Consider the following 26,761-nt stretch of genomic DNA (forward strand, 5'->3'; position numbering starts at 1 on the left):
AACTTTTGTCTATCGTCAATGGCCTCCCTTGTTCACAACATTTTATTCCTTGCGTTTTTTATCTTTGTGAGTGTTTGCCACGGCTAGGCCTGCTGCTCCTCAAAATGCTAAATATCGTTTTCTTATAAACCATGCTTTTTTACGGAAAAAATGGTGTATCATTTCCGTGCTTATTTAAAGCATACATGTTGAGTGCATGATCTCGCAAGAGCTTCGAATTTTAATGTATTTAGTAATGAGCGATTTGTGTTTCTGCCCTGTATAGTTTCTTGGAAATGAAATTTGAAGTATACTCCTTCTTTTGGACCTTGTAGAAGTAATTGAAAATTTTAAATATTTGCTAAAAAATTAAAAGGAAATAATTAAAAGAGTAATTTATCTTATGCAGCAAATGAAAGAGATCCGAAAATATCTATTACAAATTATTACTTCGGTGATTACGTCATGGATTTGTAATTTATGATTAAAAAGAGCCTAGATGATTACAAATTACCTTTTCGATCAACTTTTCTTTGATCTCTTTTCCTTTCTCGATTTTTTCTTTGAGTTTCTCCAAAAGTTTCTCCCATCGCTCTTTGAGCTGTTTCTCCAGATCACCCTCCACGTCATCACTAAAGAACATTTAATAAAACTTTTAATTTTATAATTGTATTATTATTATTATCCGTAATATTATTTGAATTTCCAAATAAATTTCAAGTGAAAGGGTATGCATGAAGATTGTATGAGGTATAAAATGCCATTACATTAATTATCACAATCAATTATTGTGCATAAATTTCTTAGTATGATCTAGTGCTGAGCATAAATGCCTTGCTAAATGGTCTTTGCTTGTGTTCCGAATGAACAAATGTAATCAATCGATAACTCTTACTAGGATAAAGTATTATATACTGGAGATAAACTATTTTCTCCTGTACAGTGTTGCTATTGTTCGCGTTGAATTAGTTAAGTTTGTTAATAAAAAATTCGTTAAAGGTTTGCAAAATTTGAAATAGATAATAAAACAAATTCCAAATTCGGGCTTCCAGGTGCCCATATTCGAGTGGAGGATTAAGTTATTCAAAATTGGATGGCTCTATGTACCGTTGTTTTATCACAATGCGAGAAACATACACACATTTATGCAGATTCTTCATTATTTAGTTTCTTTAAGTATAATGCAGGGTGATAATATTTGGCGGCGACAATTTGAAAAGTGATTCAACACATTTAAGTTTTCAACGCAAAAATGCCAAAATGAAATTAACAGCCCTTCTAGGCTAACGCCCTTTGGGCTAATAATAAAAAAGTTACAATAGCATGTAATAATTTTTTTTTTAATTTCTGTTTGTAAATATATTAACAAGGGAAATTTCCTGTCATTTATTCTTTTGATCCTATAGTTACTAATCATTTGAATGTTAGAAAGATTTTCAAATATCTTAAGTATATCATGGGTTTCTGTGTTATTATCTCATGATATTAAAGAATTAGATAAGCAAATGTACATCATAAATTGCTTTAGCTGAACACTGGATGTGTCACGTGTGTGTGTATTACGTTATTTCCACCATATAATGTTAGGAAAACAGAATATAAATTTATTAGTTTATAAGGAATTTGTATAGTTGGCTAAATTTGGTTTTAGGTTTATAAAGAATTAGCGTAAATAAAGAACTTAAAATTTGAATTTATTTTTATCAGCAAATCAAGCTAGAACAAACTCTTTTACCATACAAAGTCTATCAGTTATGCACTATGGTTATGTATTATGGCATATTAGACAACAGCTGTTTTAGATATCCTAAAGTATGAACACTTTTTATGTTTTTCTAAATGAAATTTAAAAAAAAATTAAACAACTTAATCTATAAAATTGATTTGTGTCTGACTTACCCTTCATCTTCTAAAGCCAGGCCAGATAAAAATTCATCAAGCTCGAGAGCATCGTCTAAAGCTGGAAGAATGTGTCATTGAATAAATTGACTATACTTTACTTTATTAATGCCCTATAATTTACGTTATTCAAACTGAAATATTTATATTCATATTTATTTTTAAATTTTGATTCTTACAAAATTGCAGAATTCATTGTTTTTTTCTTTCCAGTATTTACGTAAAGACACACAAAAAAAGAATTGTAAGATTATTTTGGATGTTTTAGAAGAAAAAAATTCATTTAGGAATGGGAAGCTTTATTACACTTTCAAACAAACGTGTTCTAAATATAAAAATAATTTCTATTCTTACTTATCTTGAAAGTTATGTCTAATCTTACGGTTTAAGTAAATCATCTAACACAAGCAGATTAATAATTTCATATCAGAGCAATACGTTTAGTAATTATTAATAAAATTACGTTCTCATCTTCATGTAGCATTTACTTGCAATGAGTAGCATACTCAAACAAGCATTGTTAGTAGGAGATGATTTTGATAATTTAAGTCTTTTACTTTTATTACTTTTTGTACAAAAGTATAAATCTTCTAAAATGTTATTAGAACGCTTTAATAAAAGTGTTCCGTGGATAATATTATAAACGAAGGTTTCGAAACTTACCATCTTCTTGCGAAGGTACAGGAACAGCAGCCGCAAGGGCAAAGCCTGCGAGAAGGAGCACAAAGAGAAACTTCATGGCTCTAAAAATAAAACAGAAAAATGAAGTAACTATAATTATACATATTCTGATAATGTTAATAAAAATGATTTTGCTACAAAAATATATTCATTGGTCCTTCTATATTTTCCTCTGGTGATTTCAAGTATAAAACCATAATTCTTCTATCGGGCTGCTTAGTTTGTAACAGAACTTTCAGCTAACGATAATGCTGGATACTGGACATCGGTTTAGAAATCGTTTTCAATTTTTGATGTATGGCGTTTTCATTTAGTTTGGCCTAAATGATGACGTTAACACACTCGGCTCTTTTATTAGAAATTTAGTCTGAGATTATAAAAAAGTCAAATTAAGGTATTGGGTTTCACACGAAATCTCTTGAAAATGAAATTATAAAGTGTAGAATTAATTTTTAAAAGCAGCAAGAGTCAATAAAACTTTTGTATTTCAAAATACATGATTTGTATGTATAGCTATGACGGAGATCTCTCGCTTGAAGTTTTGGAACAACCCAGTTTTTCTGAAAATTAAAGACTGCCCATAGATTCCTTGGAAATTGACTTAAAAATAGCTTTGTTTATAACAAAAGCAAAATACTGCTTGAATAGTCGCATTATTAGCAAACTGACAGTATGAATGCCACTTTACTGACTCTGCACACGTGATTGCTTTACATAAAAATATAAAACTTTGCTCTAAAGAACAAATTAGAAGAAATATAGAAGGCGTATCTACAAGCAGTCTGAAATTAACAATTCTGTTCTTCGGATTACAGTTTAGATATACAAAATTCTGTTGCTTTTTGGTAAGAATGGTATGGTAGAGATAAAGATAAGCATTGTATTAAAATATTCTAAGCATTAATCTATTCATTTTAAAACAGTGCCTGAGTTCCTTTTGTAACATTTCTGAGTCGTTATTTCGTCCTTAGTATATTAGCCGTCTCTCTGCATCAAAATAAATTTAACATAAAACTTCGAGAAGGCAAAAAATAGATAAAAAAGAGAGGGTTTTCGTTTATTAAAGGCGAAGTTCCCGACGCTATTTAAGGCAAAGTTAAGAAGGACATCTTTTTACCCCAAGTTAGGTATTTAATGGGTGATCATGAATTTAAGTGTAAAGTGAGTAAGGCTGAATTTAAGATATGGAAAAATTTAAAAAATGAGCAAATACATGACGTGCTTATGAAATTCAAAACCAAAAAATTTCTGAGAGTAAATTAGTGAACTCTGAAAACTGTGAAAGAATTGGGCTGCAACATATTGATTAAGATTAATTATTTACCTCCAATTTTAATTTCTTCTTTTCATAGAATTTATGAGCTTTAAGTAATGAACTGGGAGAAATATGCCATCACAGCACACATGAATGAAACGCATTGGAAATGAAAATAGAACCCCAAATTGCTAATCTACTGCATTTATTATTACTAAAACGGATTGAAAGAAAATGCAATATTGAAGAATATAGTGTAACGTTTTATTTTAAGGTAGTTACCGCTAATTATTGTGACTTATACAAATAAAGAAAGTCTTGACACTCAAGCCTTCTTTTTGTCAAAAGGAAAAAAAAGAAACCTGTTTCATTAAAAAATTGTACATTTCTGTAAAATCGAATTGCCAACCTAATGCAATGTCCGATAAGGAAATGAGGCAATTGTATTGAAATCGAAGCATCGGGTATTATAAAACCCATAATTTTAAGTGTGTGCAAAATTATATAGTTATTATTCGCAGAAATAACTGTTTGGGTTTGGTATAATTAAAAATTCGGATACTATTAATTTCAGGAAAAGTGTTTTTCTATCAGTAAATAGTTACGTCTAACTTTCATTTGTGCGATAGCCCATAACACATACATCATAATACATATATGTTCTGTCAGTCAGTTCTCTAATGGTATTGGTGAGAATGATTTATCACTTTCCTCCCTTTTTTTTATCAAAAACAGCTGTTCCAGGTGATAGCGGTAACAGCACATTTTACAAAAAATGTCTCACTAAGCTGCCAGTTAAAAATCATGTTTTTCTCTAGACATCTCTTAAGATACTGAAGGATCTCAGACTCATTCAAAATTGATCATTCGATTGTTAAACAAAGACTTTTATTCTCTCCGTCCTTCTAACATGCCTTCGTGGTGTAGCGGTAGCACACTCGGCGCGTATTCGAGAGGTCCAGGTTCGAGTTCCGACAATGCAATTACTCAATTTTTCACGTAATCTATCTTCAAGAAAACTTTATGACTCTACAAATGGTGCCGAAACTGAAAGGTGGTTGACAATACGTTGCCACCGCCAGGATTTGGCGATTGGGTCCCTCCTCTCCAGTGCTCCTTTAAAAGAACGAGTACATGAGGTATTATCTCCCTCCTTGCAGCATGCCTTCGTGGTGTAACGGTAGCACACTCGGCGCCTATTCGAGAAGTCCAGGTTCAAATTCCGGAGAGAGCATTGTTCATTTTTCATGTCTTCAAAATAATCTAATGACTCCACAATTTTATCTTAATATAAATATTTATAAGGTTTTAATAAAAATCCATATTAAAATATTAAAATAATTTCCCTAATTTACGAATTTTTCAGAGTTTGCTCTGGCAGTTTGCTTCGCGTTTTAACAAAATTTTGTACACTTATTCAGTTTCCAATGCATTTCTCTGCAATATCAGAGTAAACGCATGCATTTTGTTGGAAGAATCGTAGAAGTCTTTGCTGTGGAATACAGCATCTAAATTTTTCGGAGAATTACGATTACAAGTAATTCACTAATATTTCGATTTGAATATGTAGTATATACAGGCAGATGCTTTGGTGGTTTGTAATTTTCCTCTGTAAGCATCCATTCAGGTGCTGAAATATACTATGTTTCAGAAGGAATGCTATATTTAGTTTGAATTTATAAAATAATCTCAAAAGAAGTCTAGTTTAAATCAAATCTTTTCAAATTCCCGTAAATGTTAGTATCCTGAATAGGATCGATTTCACAAAATAATTACGGATTGTTTTTTTTCAAGTCACTTCTGCTTATTCTTCAAACCATCTTATCTGTTTTTAATCTAAAAATGTGACTTTATTAATTATATGAGAGTTTATAGCATCTGCTAAAATTTAATACAAAATTAAATTGTGAATACAAATTCTTAATTTTAGGAAAAATGTAATATTCTGCAGCCTCCTTGACGTTATACTAACATTTAGTCATCTTAAATTAGTAAATAAGAAATTTTGATTTATAAAGTAAACGTTCCATAACTTTGACGAATACTTTATTCCATAAATCTGCTTCCGCTTTTATACTAAAACATAAACCTAGCTAAATCTGAAGAGATACGGAATTGCCTTTGAGGCGTTATAATAAACTCCCAAATTTCCTGTTTTAAATTAATAAACACACAGCACGTTTTTTACATAATAAATATCTACTTAAATTGCAAGTCTTCTGAATATTACTTAGATTGGATTCATTTTATAGAAGAGAAGCTTAAAACCATTTCTAAAATTAATTTTCATTATCAACAAGAAGGCATTAAAGAATACTTATAAACGTTATAAAAATTTAACTCTCCGATGAGCATAAATATATATAACATTTTAGACAAAAGTTACAAGAACTGATCAATTGAAAACTGTATATGAACAACTTTAGCATACGCTTAAACAAGTTCGTCAAAAAAATGATGCCTATTTTTGTACCCATTGCAAATTATAGTTCTTAGTTATAATTTTCATTAATTATTAACATACTATTCTAGATATATATATCTAGTAAAATTAAAAGTGTTCAGTTTTTGTGCTTAATCTATAAATGTAACTAATAAAAATAAAGCGTGAATAATAAAATAGAAGAAATGACTAAAATCACAAAGCAAATACACTTACAGAGTGGCCAGTAATTTCCCAAATGTAACTAATTGGTAAAAGTGGCAGGTATTTATACTTCGTGGATTTGACTGGTGGAATCAAAGTCCAGTGTCTTATCATCCACACAGAAGCCAGAATTGCAATAAAATGGTTTGGATGAAAAATTGGCACCTGGTAGGTTTCTCAGAGCTATTTTTTTTAACTGATTGCAGCCAGCAAGTGCTAAAAACTTCTGATATTGACGCACATTTTTCTCCAAGGTTTTGAAACTAATCCGGATTCTTTATAACTGCTTGTTTATTTAAAAAATTACTTTAGATTATAAACTTCATTTGATTAGGATGGAAATCACACATAGTGCATTTTGGTAATACTTGCATACTGCTAAAAATATTTTCAACAATATTTGTAGAATGTATAAAATCTAATAATACTCTAAACCTTGGCTGAGAAATGGAAGAAGTAAGAACTTTGTGAAACGACCATCTGCTCTTGAGAGTACATAAGGAAATTTTATCTGTGAAAAAAACACACAATTTTGGAGAAAACGGAAGGCTGTTGCTAATTAATAAATAAAAAATATTGCGTTATCGCAAAAATTAAAAAACTGGTAAAACCTCGGTTTTATAAGCAAATGCTAGCATTTATAATAGTAAGGAGGTAATCTTCCAAAAAATGAGCGTAACTGTTGCTGTTTTGAGCTTTTAACAAACCATTTCGGTAAAGTCCAGAATTTACCTCCAGTGGAACGGTGTCTGAGCAGTCGGTTACCTAGGCTAAAAGCCTTACCCCATACAGAATATTTTGAAACACTGCAAATAAATTTCCTATTAGATAACCTTATAAGCTGATAATAACATTTTATTTTATTAGTTCAAAGCGGCTTTGTCCTGAGGGACTGTTGTTTTCGTTTTGCGATTTTGCGTTGAAACACTATAAATATCTGTTTTACTTTTCAAACTGTTGCCACCAAATGTTAGAGTCCTGCATTATATTTGAAGAAATTAAATAATGAAAAATCTACATAAATGTATGCATATTTCTCGCAATGTTATAAAACAACGGTACGTAGAGCCATCGAATTTTGAATGACGTAATCCTCCTACGAATATGGGCATGTGGAAGACCAAATTTGAAATTTCGAATTTGTTTTATGATCGATTTCCTGTTTTATAAAACTTTAACGAATTTCTGAGCAACAAACTCAACGATTTAAAAGCGAGCAATGGCAACACTGTACGGGGAAAAAATAACCTTTTTATTTCCAGCGCGCGGAACTGTGTATCGGAAATCCTGAAGCTATGCTCGGTTTAAAATTATTTTGCGATATTGCTATTGAACTGAATTTTATGGTTTATGCGCAAAGAACATGATATTTAATCAATAAAGGTAACACACAAAACGTTAAAAAAACGCCCCTTTGGACGTAATTTAAAATTTGAAACCTTTCAGATTTTTTTACACTTTTTTTTTAATAAAGAAAAGATTTAATTATTTAAACTTTAAGGAATGATTTTGAGTGTGTTAATTAGCTAAAATTTTCCTATCATCGAAACGTAGGCCCAGAGCAGTCGAACTGGTGACATTACCTGCAGTAAATATATTAATATGCTCAAGAAGATAGATTAATAAGTGTGAATTGTGATGGCACCTCGATTTGTGATGGCAGTTTGGGGACGCCCAACTCTAGCAAATTAAGGTAGTAAAAGAGCTAAGCAAAGTCGTTCTCTTTTTAAATAGACAGTCTTTGAAGTCGAAATTTAAAGGAATTTCTAAGCTAGATCTGTCACACACCCAACATCTTTTTTTTTATTATTATCATTCTGTTTACATAAAAATATACTAAAATATGCCTTTTAGAGATCTATAGATAAAAGATCTCTTTAAAAGATCTATAAATAGTATTCTAAGAATACAGAGAGATTCTTAGAACTTCTTTACTTCTAAGAATATAGATGACAGTTCATAGGGATTCGAAATAACGGCATTCATTATTAAACTTAGAAGTCCTTAAATAAGTTTGTTGGTATGAATATGTTGACAAAAGAAGATATGAAAGTAGTTAAATATTAACGGAAATTGGGTTTAGTTAAAATAAAGCATTAAAAGATTTTGACCTTCCAAGCAATGCATATTAAGAGCCCAAAATGGCAGAATCCGTATCTGCATAGCTGAAATAATGATACCAACCCTCAGTGAGACACAAAGAAGCCTTAAAAGGCAACAGCGCAGTGCTAAAGATATGTCACTGAAAAAAGATTAACATGGCACAAGAAAAATTTAAGAATTTAAAATCAGAGTCAGTACGTTTGCTAAGTGAATCGTTCGTTATGTATAAATCTGTTCCTCATGTACCAAAGATTCCCAAACGTTTTCTTGTATCGACAGACCTTTAAAGGTATGCTTTTCTTCAAAGACACCCCTAAGAGTTTTCTCTGTAATATACAGCATACAACATAATCATAATACAAATAATAATTTAAAGATATTTATTAATTTAAGAACTGGACAAAAGTTTTGAAAAATGGTTTATTAAATTTATATTTCATCATTTTTTGCATTATTACTATTTTTTAATTTTACAAATATAAACAGGTTTTTCAGAAACAAAATCACAGGTTCTAGTTGCACAAAAATAGATTTTAATAATTAATGGGATGCAATGCTTTAAATACTTGGCATAAAATTGCTAATTCTTAAAATAAAGTCGTTAAAAAATATTCATCCTGTTTCTTATTTTTCATTCTAGTTTTGCAAACTTCGTATTTTTCGAATGTATTCTCTTTTGCTTTATTTTTTATATTGTACATATTGCATAAAAATTAATATATTTTAAAATATATATTTTCATTAATTTTTAAAATACGTAGAATCATTAGGTTATATCGATCCAAAAATGTGAAAAATATGCAGCATCCTAGCCAAGACTAGAAAATTGGACGTCTCGAATATGCGTCAAGTATGCTTCCAATTATATCACAAAGGCATGCAAAAAAGAAGGAAAAAATAACTTATAATTTTCCACTTTAAAAGGGAGACGAGGGCTGAGGGCACCTACTCACCAAATCCTTTTCCGCCACTTATAGAGTCATTAGGTTATTTTGAAAGAGGAGACGTAAAAATGTACACTCCCCTTGTCGAGATTCCAACCCTGGATGACGCGTATTAGTTTCCAACCAATACGCGTCGAGTATGCCTCCAATTGCACCACGAAGGCTTGCGGAAAGGAGAGGGAAAATACTTTATAAATGCAGTAATTAATTTTAGTGTTTCTCTATTAAACTTATTTTATACACTGCTCAAAACAATTAAAGGATATTGTAAGTTTTATATAAAATAAAGATATAAGCGAAATTTTTTTTTTGCCGAAAATGGAAGAAGAGAATCACAAATGCAAATTTTTCTGGTTTTCGAACTGTGGAGTATGCTAATTTTGAGTTCGACGTCAAAAACGTCGCTTCAGCGGCAGCGAATGAAATTTGACTTTCAACTGAATAAAAGACAATGAAGACAAGGATGATCGGCATTCAGTGACTGCTTTGTTTCGATGAGTACGATGTCTCAGCGAAGTCATTTAACCAATTCAGAAGCTTGGAGAGTTATTGGTAGGTTAAAAGGGGGCCAAACTCAAGCCGAAGTAGCGCAAGCCATTGGAGTGTCACAAAGTGTGATTTCCAGGATCTGGAACCGTTTTTGGAAGCTGGAAGTGCAGGCCGAAGACCAGGGCAAGGTCGTAGACGGGCAACAACGCCCAATAAAGATTGTTAGTTAGTGTTAATGGCTCGGAGACACCAAAATATGAATGCTACTCTTCTCCAACAACACCTTCGCTCGGCTACTGGCACCACGGTTTCAACTCAGACTGTCCGAAACCGGCTCCATGGTGTATGTCTGTATGCTCGCCGACCAATGGTATGTGTTAGACTAACATCAAGGCATCGTCTCGACCGCAGGGAGTGGGCAACAGAGCAAGCGAACTGGAGGAGAAATAAATAAAGTAATGCTCTTTTTTCTGACGAGTCCCGTTTTTCTGTTCATCCTGATAATAGGCGTATTTTCATCTGGAGGGACCGTGGCAGTAGGAATAATCCTGCGTTCGTGCACGAAAGTGTCAGATTTGGCGGTGGGCGAGTGTTGGTGTATGGTGGCATCTCCATTGACGGGCGCACAGACCTCTACATCATTTGAGATGGACCTCTGACTGGTCGCCGATATAGGGATGAGATCCTCAGACCTATTGTAGTCCTTTACGCTGCAGCAATCGGAGATGACTTCATTTTAATGGACGATAACTGCAGGCCACACCGTGCTAACCTGGTGGAGGATTTCCTTTTCGAGGAAGGAATCGTACGAATGGAATGGCCAGCGTGTTCTCCAGACATGAATCCAATAGAGCACATTTGGGACGCTCTAGGAAGACGAGTTGCTGGCCGCCAACCACCCCCACAAACTCTCCAAGAACTGGAAAGGGATCTTCTGGAAGAGTGGGACAGAATAGCCGAACTTGTGATTAATAGCCTCATTGACTCCATGCCTCAAAGGTGTTCAACGTTGCTGGCCGTCCATGGAAACCATATCCCCTACTGAAAATGATTTCCTTTGAAGAAAACACCTTTTCTTATTCTTTTTTTCTCATATGCAAAAATTGTGTTTTTTTCCTTTTGTACACAAATGCTCAATAAAATGCATTTTTCTCTGCCAAACGTGTGCAATTTATTCTCATATAACCTACTACGTCTGTCGACCATGTATCAATCAGCTAAAACGTTTCCCAGCCACAAGATCCAACTAAAACCGCAATATCCTTTAATTGTTTTGAGGCCCATCAGCGGCCGAGCGGTAAAGTCGCTGAACACTGGTAGTTCGGTCCGAGGTTCGGATCCCGCGAACGGGCTGGCTGCATGGGTGCTTTCGTGGTTTTCCCCATGTGTAACGTGTATACGAGCCAGTTTCCCTTAGAAAGTCCTCTACGAAGGCATCCCTCTCCTTAGGCAGATAGCCCTAGTGAGCTTTGCCATAATTAAATACACCACCACACCTTTAATTGTTTTGAGCAGTGTATTTCTTTCTTGCTGTATGATACAATTTTATATTAATAAGCAATTAATTATCAATTTTACTGATAAAAGTTTGCTAGCAATGGGATGTTGATTATGCCCATCTGTTACAGGGTATATTCGATTTTCGACCTCCAACTGACCGCTTGATCATCATTAACTCCCTTTAAAATTTAATTGACCCCTCGCCTAAAAACATGTCATAGACTATTACGGGGAAAATTTAAATCTGCTTCCGAGTGCAATCCCAATTTCAAATCATTACAAAAATATTGAAAAAAAAAAAAAAAAAAAAAAAAGAAGTATTTTTAGTGCTAAAAGCTTACTAATATTTTAGTTACAAAAATATTTACTTGCACTATGGATGTATGTGGTCTTATAGCCGTCAGTTCAGTATAGGCTGAGATTTTCCAGTTTCCCATGAAGACACAAGATTCAGCTCCTTGAACTTCTTGCGCATTTATCTTTGGTTTTAGGAAAAGTCCAGGTTTCAGTGAGTTCCCTTAAGTAGTTTCTTTCCCGTTTGTTCAGTATCATGTAAATTTAAGATTATCTACCATTTTTCATGCTGTAAATGAAATCATTAAATGAAAATATCAGAATGCTTGTGTTAACCTATAGAAAATAATTTGAATAAATATCTAGGAGAATGGATATTAAAACGCAGTAATATGAACCGGCTGAAAAGTATTTCCCACAGTTCAAATATGGGCGGAGTGAATAACACGTGACTGATGACTTCTGTAAATTTTCGACGCAAAAACAGAAATATCTCACACAGGTTTGTCCGGAAAGTAGTAGGACTGAATTTTTAAAAACAATTATTCACAATTTTTGCACATCGACTTAATAATTTTCAACATATGCCCCTTCTGCATCACCACAAATTTTCCAGCGACTCTGCCGATCCCTGAAGGCTCCCTGGAACGCAGGAACTAGATGCTCTTGAGCTCCGTTGTTACGGCCTCTTCAATAGCCTGGACCGAGCCGTGGTGCCGCCCTTTTATGAAACTTTTGAGTCGGGAGAAGAGGCAGAAGCCTGATGGAGGGACATTTAGGCTGTACCTGTGCTTGAAAGACTCAGAAAACGAGTCGCCCGCGTCCGTCTTGGCAATCGTAGATCATGGAGGCTCCATCACAACAATGCGTCGAGCCACACCACATTTGCTGTCATGACTTCCTGACCAAACATGGCATCATATAGCTTCCCCGGTCATCCTACAGTCCAGAATGTCGTTCCTTCAGACTTCGTTCTCTTCTCCCGACTCAAAAGGATCATGAAAAGATACCACCACGGCTCGGTCCAGACCATTCAAGAAGCTATAGAGCATTCCAGTTTCTGCGTTCCATGGAGCCCTCAGTGATTGGCAGAGTCGCTGCAAACGCTGTGTCGACTCATTCTAATGAGGCAATGAAGTATTGATGTTGTAGAAAATTTAACAGATACGTAGAAATATAGATTGAGTAGAATCGTAGATTTCAGATCCATAATGGAGTGCAAGAATTTTGATTGCGTAGAATGTTGATCCATACTGAATAAGAAATTGACAACGGAGGCAGATTAAATACTCATTTTTATTTCAGTAACATGTTCTTGGCATATTACTTGTGTTATTTCAAAATGTTTACATTTTTGAAAGGTTTACAACAAGAGGAGCGCAGCAAGCAGCAGTTCAGCAAGCCGAAGCTTAGAAAGTAAGTGCGCTGTGTTCAGTATGAAATCTTATTCCAAATCGAATTAGTTTTGGTTTTCAATACATTTGGATAATTAATACTGCTGTAAAATTATTACTTGCTAGTTGGATGTTAGTTCCATTTACATCATCAGTGTTATGTAAATCATATGATATGGATTCATCTAGAAATGACGCAGTTCAGAAAAATGCATTGCTAATTTTAGAATAGAGAGAGGAAATAAATTTAATTTAAGCACCAAGAGACGTTTGCTAATTTAAATTATAATTTGTCTTTTACACAGTTTTTTTTTATCTTATATATATATATATATATGTCCATATATATTGCAGCAAAACGTTTATTGCCCAATATCATTGAATTCTTCAATAAAAGCAAACAAAATAATAATAATCGATATTTTAACTAACATCAGTAATACCAGTATATAATGAGTAGAAGAATAGCTCACAAGAGGTAACATAAAGTTAAGAAGGTCTAAGGTAAAAATAAGATAATCCATATCACTTATTATATTTCTAATTTTTAAACAACAAGTTGCTTTTCTGCACGGGGAAATAAACGTTTTAAAGGTAGTGAGACCAAATTATCCATCCAAAATTGATTTCTCATTTGTGATTTTAAAAAACAAAGTGAAAGTTGCTGATTTCAAAAATATATAACATATTTAGGTTTGTATAATTTAATAAAAAATTTGATAGCATTAGTAACATTAAATTGTTACAAAAGATGTAAATTAAGACTGACATTCTCTCTTTTAAGAGAGAATTTTTAAAGAGGTTTGTTTAAAATAGCTTTTAACTGGGACTTAATAGTATTTTCCTTATTTTATGCTCTATTTATGGCAATAGTATTATGCGTACTCATTTTTTTTTTCAGAATTATACTTTTAACAGTAAAAATATTTTACATTCAAATATTTTCATCGAGATTTGGATTCGAAGGGACATTTACCTGAACAGATGCATGGAGGGACCGAAGTGATGAAAATTTCAAAGATTAATATAGATGTACAGTAATACACATAAGGGGCTCTGGTGGGTCTGTTGCGTTAACCATGATGCTGACTATTATCGTCCATGAGAGTTGCAGCACACTCGTATATTACATTACATTACACGTAAGGGGCAATGAAAAACATTTATAGTTAAAGCAATGATTTGTAAAATTACTCATTAAACAAGAATCTCTGAAGGACAAAATAAAAGAATGTGAAACTGCAAAGCAGTCATCATAGCGTGATTATGGTCCAAGAAATTAAAAATAAACCTGAGATGTAATTGACTGAACGGAGCGAATATTTGTTTTATGATGTTACTTACCTAAACATATTGAGTGAACCTTGTAGGGTTTATATTTATTTTAACTAACATTTATTTTAAGTTTAAACTGTCTTTCCTGTCAAGCCTTACTTTCTCCTGGAACTGCCAATGCCAAAGTATGTAAATTTTAGTAGAACGCGCAAGGATTCAAATTATCAGCGGAAGTATTCTGATTTAAATAGAAAGGAAACGAGTTCGAGTGTGTGATATTCTTACTTCACGAGCGCGGAAGTAGTTGGCCAGAAATTGAAGAACCCCGCGTTTCGGCCTGTGTGTTTGCCTGGAAGTAGTGTTTATCGTTCAAGTGATCTTCAAGTTTGCTGAATTAGCAGCGGTATTGTAAAACGCGGTGAGTTAGTTACTTTTAGAGAGCCTCGTAGTTAGAGTCTTGTCTTTAGTTTCTTCTTAGGTTATTATTTTTATTTGACCGCCGAGTTGGCGCAGTTTGTGAGCGTCAAGAGCACGCACTTGTAATTTATTACGTTGAATAAAAAGGGACTTAAACCCTTAACAAGACTCTGTCTTTTATCCAGTTTTCACAGTCACCTCTTGGTTGCGTGCAAGTTGGAGGCGCGCAACGCTACATTGGCGCCCGAACACTTATCGAACTGAAATGGCCGAAAACTGGATGGAAGCCGCTGGACAACACCAAGAAATGACAACGCAGTTAGAAGGATTTGGATACCTGGTCCAGACTTTGAGAGCGTCAATCAAGCCAAACGTCCATTTCGACGGAAAAAATTCGGTGGCGGTATTTCTAGAAGGTCTAGAAAACCACTTTCAGCTCTACCCTGTTCCTGAATCACACAAATTTGCCATCGCCACATCCGCACTAAGAGGACAGGCCGCGCTATGGTGGAAAAATATAGGAAAATTTTTATTAGGGGAATTTGGAAGCCAGACATATACATTTGAAAATTTCAAAAAATCGTTAGTAAAGGCCTTCCCCATAGTGAAAGATCGAGCACGGCTGGAAGCCGAACTATATAGTTTCTATCAACGGGATATAGAAGAATTGACGGACTTTATTCTACGAAAAATTAAGCTGACGGATATGCTGTATGGGTAGAAACCCGATGCGGAGATTATTGAAATAATCTAACCAAGATTGTTACCCGCTGTTCAAGACTACTTTGAAATTAGAAACCCAAGCACATTGCAGGAGCTCTTCGAATTGGCGGTGAAGTTTCAAAATCGCAGAATAGCGGAAAAAGCCAGAGGGGCAACGTATTCTCAAAGTACCCGAAGGAAATCTTCAAATGAGGAAACTAGAAATGGAAATCGCTCTTATGGGGGAAAGAGCTATCAAGCTAACTCATCGAAACTCGAAGGTCAAGACCCAAAAAGAAAATTCGAAAATAAACATCCGCGTACCCAGAAGGCACAGATTGAAAGGAAAGCTTTAAACGAGTAGAGGGGCCTGTGAAAGGGAGGGTCCAGACCCCGGAAGTTTTAAAAAAACCCTTAAATAGACATTTAAATACGGTCATCGTAAAAAACTCACAGCTACCAATTATACAAGTCCTGGTTGGCGATGTACCAGTAGAAGCCCTCATCGATACAGGAGCAGAAGGAAATTTTATGAGTGAAGATTTCTTCAAAAAGAATTTTTATAGGGTACGATTATTTAAAACCAAAAATACGGAAATTATAGCGGCGCAAGGAAAAACATGTCACTGCATCGGGAAATTATCATTAAACTTACAGGTAAAAGAGGAAAGCCTCAAAGTATTAATTTTTGTAGTGAAAAATCTGCAAAATTCTCTTATTTTAGGTATGGAGTTTTTAAGGGCCGCGAGGGCCAAATTAAATTTTCAAGACGGTTCCGTGGTGCTGGAGATGGACCAGAGGGTGGTGGAACCTGTGGAGACACCTCAAGTGGACCTTAGCCATCTGAATGACCATGAAAGGCAAGCAATATAGCAAGTGGTGAGTAATTTTTCTAACTTGTTTTCAGAAAAACCAGGAAATTGTCAAATAGTCACGCATAAGATTCAATTAAATGCCGAAAAACCTTGTAGGACTAAACCTTATCGGTACGACAAACAAAAAGCCGTAATCATCGAAGAACATATTCAGGAGATGTTAAAGAATAAAATAATAACGCCCATAAATAGTGAGTACGCGAGTCCAGTCGTACTATGTAGGAAAAAGAACGAGTTTCCTCCTTCGGATAAAAGGGCTTGGAGGTTTGCTATTGATTACAGAAAACTAAATAGTATTACTAAATTTCCAGTTTTCCCTTTGCCGGTTATAGACGAGATCATTAGACAGATCAAATCGACAAGATACATGTCTACTTTGGACTTAACGTCTGGCTACTATCAAATAGCTATGAGACCCGAAGACATACATAAAACCGCGTTTATAACAAAATCGGGCACTTATGCATTTTTACGCATGCCCTTTGGGTTGTGTGGGGCCCCATCAACATTCCAGAGAGCTATGGACATTGTTCTAAAGCCTGTCCTAGGAAAATCAACTTTAATTTATCTAGATGATATAATTATAACGAGTAGTACGTTGGAACAACACCTTAATGATCTAGAACAAGTTTTTAAATTATTAAAAGAGGCCGGTCTTACAATTAATGCCTCAAAATGCAAGTTCGCAACTAAAGAACTTAAATATCTCGGTTATAAAATTTCGCAAAAGGGTATAGAAACGCAAGATTCAAAAATCAAAGCTATCAAGAATTTCCCACCGCCAAACACTGCCAAGAAACTTTCTTCTTTCCTTGGGTTATGTTCTTACTATCGATCTTTCATAAAAGATTTCGCTAATATTGTTGAACCACTCTTAGTAATCAAAAGAAAAAGGGGTAAATTTACGTGGACCGCGGAAGCAAACACAGCATTTGAAAGATTAAAAGAAGCGCTCATTAATGCCCCTGTTTTAAAATTCCCGGAGGGGGACGAAAACCTGGAAATTACAGCAGATGCATCAGACTATGCGGTGGGTGCGGTTCTTATGCAAAATAGCCATCCTCTGGCCTTTTTTAGTAAAACGTTGAATCAGACACAAAGGAATTATACAGCTACAGAAAGAGAAACATTAGCCGTATTAATGGCTGTACACAAATTTCGAGTTTATTTCGGCAAAGCCCCAGTAACAGTCTTTTCGGATCATGCGGCTGTTGGTAGACTTTACTCGGGGAAAAACCTAACGCCCAGGTTAATAAGATGGGCTTTAAAACTCCAAGAATATAATATCACAATAAAATATAAACCGGGTAAGGAAAACAATGTAGCTGACGCACTTTCTCGTATAAAACTGACGATGAAGGAAATGAACTTAAATGCGCTGTGTTGACTTCAAAAATTTTAGATTCTAGAGATACGATTATTACTGAACTGAAAGCTGATCCTGAATTTGGAAATATCTATGCATATTTGAAAGACCCCGAAAGCTTTGAGCACACAGACATCGATGCGATAAGAAATAGAGCAGAAAACTATGAAATAATAGATAATTTATTATTTTATACGAAAACAACAAACGAAAATCTTGAGTACAAACCAGTCATCCCAGCCTCGCTTCGATTAAGCATTTTGAAGGAATTACACGACGCGAAAACAGCGGGCCATTTAGGGGTCAGAAAGACTTTAAAAAGGGTACGCGAGGCGGTATATTTCCCGCAATTATACAAAATAGTAACGGCGTATGTCAGGTCCTGCAATCAATGTCAGTTAATAAATGATATTAATTACAGCCCGGCCGGGTACTTAAATAGCATTCGCGCTACATTTCCGAATGAAATTTTAGGCATAGATCTTCTTGGTCCCTTCCCCCAGAGCGAGTTAAATAAAAAATCGTTTTCTTTTAGTAATAGTAGATCATTTTTCAAAATGGACAGAAATTGTTCCACTTAAACGCGCGTCAGCCAAAACAGTCGCAGATGCATTCTTACACAGATACATTTTAAAATACGGTGCACAGATAAAAGTCATTAGCGATAACGGAAAACAATTCATTAGTCAAATATTTGAAAACATATGCAATGGACTTGGCATACGCCATATGAAAATGGTTCCGTATAGACCACAGGCAAACATAGCAGAAAGAGTGAATAAAAACATAGTAAAAATAATTCGCAGCTACGTGAGCACACATCACAAGCGCTGGGATGGCTACATAAATGAATTAGCTTATGCTTTAAGAACGGCAAATCACGACACTACGGGAAAAACCCCAGCAGAATTATTTTTAGGCAGAAAATTAATTACGCCTTTAGATAAATTATTCTTTGTGCAACAAAGAGAGCAGGAGTTTAAATAAAAAGATGTGCAAAAGCTGATTGATCAGGCGCTTAAAAGCTCGGATACGGCAAGAAATAGGCAGAAATTATATTATGATAGAAAACGCCGTGAAGCAGATTTTAAAGTTGGGGATAAAGTATTGAAGCGGAAATTTTCTTTATCAAGTGCCCCAGACAATTTTACGGCAAAGCTAGCTCCAAAATTTGAAGGTCCCTATGTAATTCAGGAAATAAAAGGAGTAGTATTATATCTTAAGAACGAGAGAAGGGAAATCTGTAAAGCAAGTCCCGACCAGGTGAAAAAATACTATAATCCAAATGATTTTGAAATCCTTAAAAGTTTCTTGCAGGACTCAAGTCTAAACGAAGTAGAAGGTCCAGAAATAACAACAACTATTCCACCACCCAAGAAGCAGAGAACTGAAGAGAGACCTAGCCCTTCTACAACCCGGACGTCGGTATCAAAAAGAAAAAATAACTTTCAAACTCCAGCGTTTAAGAAAAACAAGAATACAGATGCACGCGTAAAGAAACCGTGGTAAAGAGCAAAACATCACCTACGACGGATCACAGGAGAAATTATACATCAAGGAGAACGCGCACACGGCCACAGAGTCAGGTGCCAGCAAGGCCGCCGTTCCGGAAACTGAAACGGCAACAGGAGGAACAAAAATATCAGGAACAGAAGAAATTCAAGAAGGACTCCAGACCGGAGGACGTCAAAACCAGCCGTCCCATGGAAAAGCGGAAATGCCAACAACCAGACGATTACTCCGCCAAGAGGCCAGCATGCAGAGGACGCAAAACAAAAACTAATGTGGACGACACTCGGAGATCAGTAAGGAGAAGATTGACGTCCATGAAACCTCTAACTTGGGACCAATATTGCCAAAAAAGAATGACCGAGTTTCAAGCATCGAAAACTCAAAGATAAGTTAAAACCTTCTATAATTTTTTTTTTCTCTTTTGTTCCGAAATGTTATGTATAAGTACAAAGTTCTATGTTTTGACGAAAGTCAATATGTCTCGGTTGAGACTTAGTTTTGTTTTACTTTATTTAGCTAAGGCAAAAGTATTATTTTCTTTAAGTATAAAAGCTAAGAACAAGCATTTTCTGTTGGTCGAAAGACTAATTCTGTTATGTTAAAGCCAAAATTTGGCCGAAGATAAAAATAACTTCGTATTCTTGTATTAATAAGAATTTTAGTTTCAGTGCCGCCAGCTTGGCGAAGAATGAGTAAAGTAAAAATTTATTTTCTCTTATTCATTGTATGGTAAATTGTAAAAATTATATGTATTAAAATTTTGTAAATGTACGTAAATACTTGAATGTTATGTAAAAGTAGAATTTAGTCTAGAAGCATAAAATTTTAGATGCTAAAAGTAAATGCTCAAAAGCAATGAATTCAAAATTTAAGTATTAAATTGTAGATAAAGTCATGCTTTAGAGCGAAAGCCTGCATGTTTAAAGATGAATGAGGGGGAAGTTAGAATGAATGTGTTTTGTAGGGTTCTCCACCTACACTTGAATTTTTAAGAATGTTAAAGTAGCTCATTGAGTTGTAGAATGTCGAGTAAGGTGTGTCTATTTGGTCGTTGAATTCTAACAAATCATGGTGGTTAGGGGAAGTGTTGTAAGACTAAAACACGAATATTCCCGTTTGACACCACACATGGTGGAGAGCCAGGGTAAAGTTAAATTAATGCTTGAAAAATTGAATAAATGTGAATTAAGCAATAACTAAGGAAAAAGAATCGTTTAGAAAAAAAATTTATTGTGTCAAGAAAGTGTAAATTATAATGTATTTAGAAAGATACTGATACTTATTCCTTCCAGATGCTGGAAGGAAAAGACCAAGATTGATTGATGAAGTCCAGGAAAAGTTGCTGTAAGAAGAGAAAGTTATAAGTATACACAGAATTTTAGTATACAATTTGTTACATAAGATTTTTTTTGTGTAAACGAGGTTCTCGACAGTTAGTTCAGAATTATAGAAACTTACAACAGGTCGTTTGTAGGACCTGCTTCCAAGTTTTCCAAATTCTGGCAGCGGCAAATGTAGGGTTTATATTTGTTTTAACTAACATTTATTTTAAGTTTAAACTATCTTTCCTGTCAAGCCTTACTTTCCCCTGGAACTGCCAATGCCAGAGTATGTAAATTTTAGTAGAACGCGCAAGGATTCAAATTATCAGCGGAAGTATTCTGATTTAAATAGAAAGGAAACGAGTTCGAGTGTGTGATATTCTTACTTCACGAGCGCGGAGGTAGTTGGCCAGAAATTGAAGAACCCCGCGTTTCGGCCTGTGTGTTTGCCTGGAAGTAGTGTTAATCGTTCAAGTGATCTTCCAGTTTGCTGAATTAGCAGCGGTATTGTAAAACGCAGTGAGTTAGTTACTTTTAGAGAGCCTCGTAGTTAGAGTCTTGTCTTTAGTTTCTTCTCAGGTTATTATTTTTATTTGACCGCCGAGTTGGCGCAGTTTGTGAGCGTCAAGAGCACGCACTTGTAATTTATTACGTTGAATAAAAAGGGACTTAAACCCTTAACAAGATTCTGTCTTTTATCCAGTTTTCACAGTCACCTCTTGGTTGCGTGCAAGTTGGAGGCGCGCAACGCTACAACCTATTTATTTTTTTCTGCAAGAAGAAATTAATCATTGAGATAGTTGAGATCTCTCATAGAGAGAACTGTAATAATTCTTAGATAAGCATAAAAAAAGCTGAGTTATGAAAGAGCTTGAGTTGGCAATGGATACCAGAGTGCTGTAGGTAAGATGGCACGAAATATATTAATTGAAATATTATGATTTAAAAAATGGACTTGGGTGTACTTCACATTTTTTAGAAGCCAAACCAGTGACGAAGTTATGAAGGCTTCTAGAGGTTTAGTTGCAAGTTTCCGTTGTTACTAATTGGAATGATAAAATCAAAATTGGTTGATTTCTTGGATTTGGCGGGAAATGAAGGTAGGATTTTCTTTGATATTTTAATTGTCTGTAAAATGTTGGGGCTAGCTAAGTTGAGAAAGGAACAACGTGCAGTTAGGTCTTATCTGAAATTGATTTTGCTGAACCTTTCCAAGTTATACCGAAGAAAGGACACAGCGTTCGAGCAATTACGATCTGCGTTTTTGTTTTCATGCGTTTTATTACCACAGTTGAACGGGAACGGTTGATTAAATTAGTGTAGCCAAAAAAGTAATATTATTGACTTATTTGTAAAATCATTAAGCATTTTTATGAAGTTATACTAGTTTTGACTTAGTCTTTTTTCCAATCCTTCAGAAAGCTCCTTATCATTACTGTTAGCAAGGACTTCTCACTAGAAAAAACTCCTCTGCCGGACTTGCAGCACTTCAATAGTAAAATAAATATTAAGAAAATGTGTTTATTTACTTGTTGATTTGTTACTTACTTTTCTTTATATAAGTAATTGTTTTTCTGTCCTTTTTTACATATATGCAACAGAATATAAACGAAAAAGAAAACTCAAAAAGAAGCATTGCAAATTTAGATCCAAATTTTTAACGAAATTCGCGGAAGGTTGGTAATGCCTAATCTTGGTGGTTATAAGGGAATTTTTTTTCCGTGAGCTAGCTAGTTATGTGGAATGTTAGTCCTGGAAGGACCGCTATACTAGTAGAACACGCAGTTTCAAAAAACGGCATCGAATGGCGAGTGATTATTTTTCTTATACAGTCGGGCTGCTTTTGAAAGACGACGTATGCTGTTACATTTGATCTTGCTACGGCCTGCTTTCCTTTAGCGCACGTTTCATAAACCGGTATAGTTCTTTATTTATTTCATAAAAAATTTCTTTGAAGATAATAAGTAGTTAATAACTATTATCTGAGATGCTAAATGACACAAGTATAGTAATTAAAATCTAAGACACTAAATGTTGCAGATATACAGCAGTAACAGTGCAGATATACAGCAGTGTTGCAAATATACAGCATATAACAGTGTATTGGAGTTATGTAACGAAATATACGAAATTTACTTGAATTTAAGAAAGAAGTTTTTTAAGAAAACATAGACCGTTTTCCAACTGCAAAATTGATAAAATATTAATAATACATTTCGTTCTTTTGAGACCCTATTGTTTAATTTTTTAACATTTTCTAATATTAGAAAGCAGTCTGAAATTTTAAAGTTAAAATGTGATTACAAAAAACATTCTAGAAACTGCACTTTTTAATAATCATTTTCAGACACAGAGATAACTCTTTCCCCATACAGATAAGAAACATATTTCTTATCTGGCGAATTTTGTTTTTGCTGTATATTATACTATTTATTTTTACACTGCTCGATATATTTTCTTAAACGACTTACTATTAAAGTATAGTCTGTAAGAAAGTTTGAAATAATTCTTAACTGCTTCTTTAGTAATTTCAAAATAATGTCTTAAATTTCTCATTTAGGTATAACTGAATGAACATCAGGGTTAAATAACATTGTGACACCTAGAAATTTTACAGTTCCTAACACCTTTCTTCTGTACTGTCAATAGTATGTTAATCCGATGCACAATGTCGATATTGATATCCTGAACTGCGCATATGAAATTACGGTTAAAATATCAATCAGAATACTGAGCTTTTAGTGGTTTCAAATTTAGTTTAATATTGTCACATTTGCATATTTCGCTTAATTTCGCACATATTTCCTCTTTTGCAAATTATGGATGATCTGCCATTTCTGCAACTGAGACACCGTAGTCTTTTAATTAACTTATTTCGTATCACCATGGCGCATTTAGAAAAAAGAAAAGAACAACTCAGTGCATTTCAAACTTTTCCGCTATTATTTTTAGTCCAAAGGGGCGATAGCTCAAATGGCTATTAGTCTCCAAACAGTATTTTGCGTCGGATCACTATAAACGGCTGTATCACTTTTCAAACTGTTGTCGCACTGTTTAGCAAAGTGTTTTGCACCTGCTTTTTGACTGCTCATTGCTTGATAAAGTAAGAAATCTTTTGAAATGTAGATTAAAATTAGTTGGAATTCATTAGCCGCCGAAATGTTATGATTTTGTATCTTCGACTTCGGCCCACCAGCTTTCAACGATTTTGTTGACTTTTATTTTAAACATTGTTAATGATTTCTGTGAAGTTCCTTTCCCTGATGAAAGACGACGAACGGAAGTGACCTACCCCGGAAAAACCGGTTGAGGCAGGCTGGTGGAGGGAAAAAGACTGGACGGGTGGGCACTTGGAGTTGAACCGACAAGCATGCCGTGTGAGAGTATAGAGAACTGAAACATGTTTTTAATTTCTTTTGCGCGCCTTATATATATATATATTGTATAGAGTTTATTTAGTGTATTCGTGGTATGGTGTATCAATAGTGCAGTATGTGTAATAAATTAGTGAAAAAAATGTCAAAGCGGACAAGTGTTATTTTCCCATTATGGTAAGTTCACCAGAAGAACCCACCTCGTGTTTGAACGAGCGCGAGGCATGACAATTGGCGCAGTCGACAGGATAGTGGGAAAAAGGAAATCAAAAATACGAAGGAAATAAGATCGTAAAAAGTGATTTGAGTGAACGTGGTTTAAATGAAGAAAATAATTCACGAAAGCAAGGAAGATGACAAAAGATGGTCATGAAAGACGGAAAGTGGCACGCGTAAGCCTACATGTGGCAAATAAACGAAAGGGTGTATGAAACCTCGTCGTGTGAAAAGTGATCATCAGGGGTATTATCGTGGTGATATTATTAATTGAAATGTTCATGTAGTGTGGTGGAACCAGTGTGTGGTAAAAGTGATCATCAGTATTACCGTGGTGATATTTTTAATTGAAATGTTCGTGTAGTGTGGTGGAACCAGTGTGTGGTAAAAGTGATCATCAGTATTACCACGGTGATATTATTAAGTGAAGTGCTAGGCAGTGCGATGAGGAAATTGTACAGAATGGAGCACAACTCGTCCTTTTCTACTATCGGGATCAAAGGTAAGTCCCTCTTAATTTCTTGGGAAGCACAATATATAAATGAAGAGAGCTCCCTCCCTATAATTACTATAGTAACGGAGGAAATTAAAATTGTGTTAATGTTGGTTAATAACATGATTAGAATGCCAGGCGTTAAAGGCAGTTGACACTTATTTATATGCAAATAAGGAATTATGATTAATTCTGTTATTAAGGAGATAATGTATGCTAAATGAATGTTAAAATAGTTCAAAAATATGTCAGCAATAATTTCGAAACATTTAATTGTGTGCTCATTTTACTAATTAAGGTAGAAATTTTTATCTATTTTTGTTGTTGCCGTATTTTGACAAAATGTTTTAATCATTAAAGTTAATAGATTGATTAAAAATTAATTAGTTTAATGATTTGAGAACAATAAGTAAATGTTTGTTTCATTTCCAGAATATGTAAAGTATTACGGCGTAAGGCCAGAGTATTCAGAACTATTTTTTTGTACTAATTCAAAAGCTAATATAATTTCTGGTATTTATGTGTTAACAATATATGGTGAAATATATGTTAATAGTGTAATATGAGAAAGGTATTCATGATTGTATTACCTAATGATAATGTTTGCTAAATGAATAATGATAGTATTCAGTAGTAAGGAAATATGTATGTTTGCCCGTAAAATTAAGTGTTATTTATGTGTTATATGGGTATGTTGTGTAATTTGAAAGAAAAGGCTAGAGGAGGCTGTTGCTCGGATAGTTGAGAGAGAATAAAGTTTGTTCATGTTGAAGGTGGCGGCCTAAGAATACGCTCTGTATATAATAATTAAAATATTGTTAAAATATTTATAACACTATAAAATATTACATTCGAAAATATAAAGATAAAATGCCGGACAGTTTCCAAATGCTAAATTCTTCTGTCTATGTCGATGACCTACATTTTGGAGCAGGAACGGTTGAAGATGCATATCGGTTATCTGTAGATGCTGTAGCGAATAGTTTATCCAACAGATGGCAGTATCTGCCAAGTTCCTTTGGTAATTGCCAATGCGCATGCGCAAGCGGAGTGTAAAAAGAAGTATGTTATTAGGAGAATGAGCTTTCGTAAATAATGTTGCTGCGCGTTTTCGCTGTGTAAATAAAAGTATATTTTTATATCATAAATGTTCTTTACTCTCTAATGCGAAGCACTAGGTTAGTGCACGAATCTCTTCTGATTCAGAAACCATTTTCAAACCGTGGATCACCACAATAAAAAGTGGCGTCCGTGACAGGACGCATTAGTTAGGTAAAGGACACTTTTGATGGTTTAACAGCAGAAATGGAAGCCTTGAAAGTAAGAAGAATACCACTGCGTGCAGCCTTCACGAAAGCATATAATAGCCTACATGGTCATTTGAATGAGTCAGAATTGAACAGTGATGTTCTATTATCGTCCCTGGAAATTCTGGAAGATAAAGGACAACTACAACAGTTGGATGAAGAAATATTGGATCTCCTGTCAAAATCGAAAGAAGTCTCGCAAGAAGAATATACTAAAGAATTTGAGTCATGTGAGACTTACAAGGAGAAATTAATAGCAGCCAGGATGAAAGTGAAGCAAATCACTGTGAAACTAGAGAAAAATTTGCTGACTCATGCATCGGTAAATGAAACCAGAACTGTTGATTCAAAAACAACGGCAACGAATTTGAAGCTTCCGAAAATAAATTTGATTGAATTTACAGGTGATCCACGACAATGGTTGAATTTCTGGAATACCTTTAGTAAGATACACGAAGATCCAGTGCTAGATGATCATTTGAAATTCGTATATCTGATCCAGGCTACTGCTGCCAAATCGAAAGCACGGGAAATAGTGCAGAGTTTCCCGACAACTAAAGAAAATTATCCGAAAGTCATCGAACATTTAAAGAATCGTTTTGGACGTGAAGATATTCTTATACAAGTGTACGTTAGGGATTTATTGAATCTTGTGTTGATAAATAATAATGCAACCAAAAAGGACTTTCATCGTTGTTGTGCGCTATCATCGTTGTA

General features: G+C 34.5%; 1 protein-coding gene across 1 annotated transcript in view; it reads right to left on the reverse strand.

Moving 5' to 3' along the window:
* Window positions 1-26,761, reverse strand: part of LOC118201420 (uncharacterized) — a 298,201-nt gene that overhangs the window by 128,922 nt on the left and 142,518 nt on the right. The window contains exons 39-40 of the mRNA XM_085810260.1: window positions 9,131-9,144; window positions 494-611 (exon numbers count right to left, since the gene is read on the reverse strand). Coding sequence (XP_085666386.1) covers window positions 494-611; window positions 9,131-9,144 — 132 coding nt within the window. The remainder of the gene's footprint in view (window positions 1-493; window positions 612-9,130; window positions 9,145-26,761) is intronic.

This window comes from Stegodyphus dumicola, chromosome 2 (assembly GCF_044657685.1).
Source record: "Stegodyphus dumicola isolate Sdum_Otavi_A_Nest chromosome 2, ASM4465768v1".
NCBI classification, from domain to species: Eukaryota; Metazoa; Arthropoda; class Arachnida; order Araneae; family Eresidae; genus Stegodyphus; species Stegodyphus dumicola.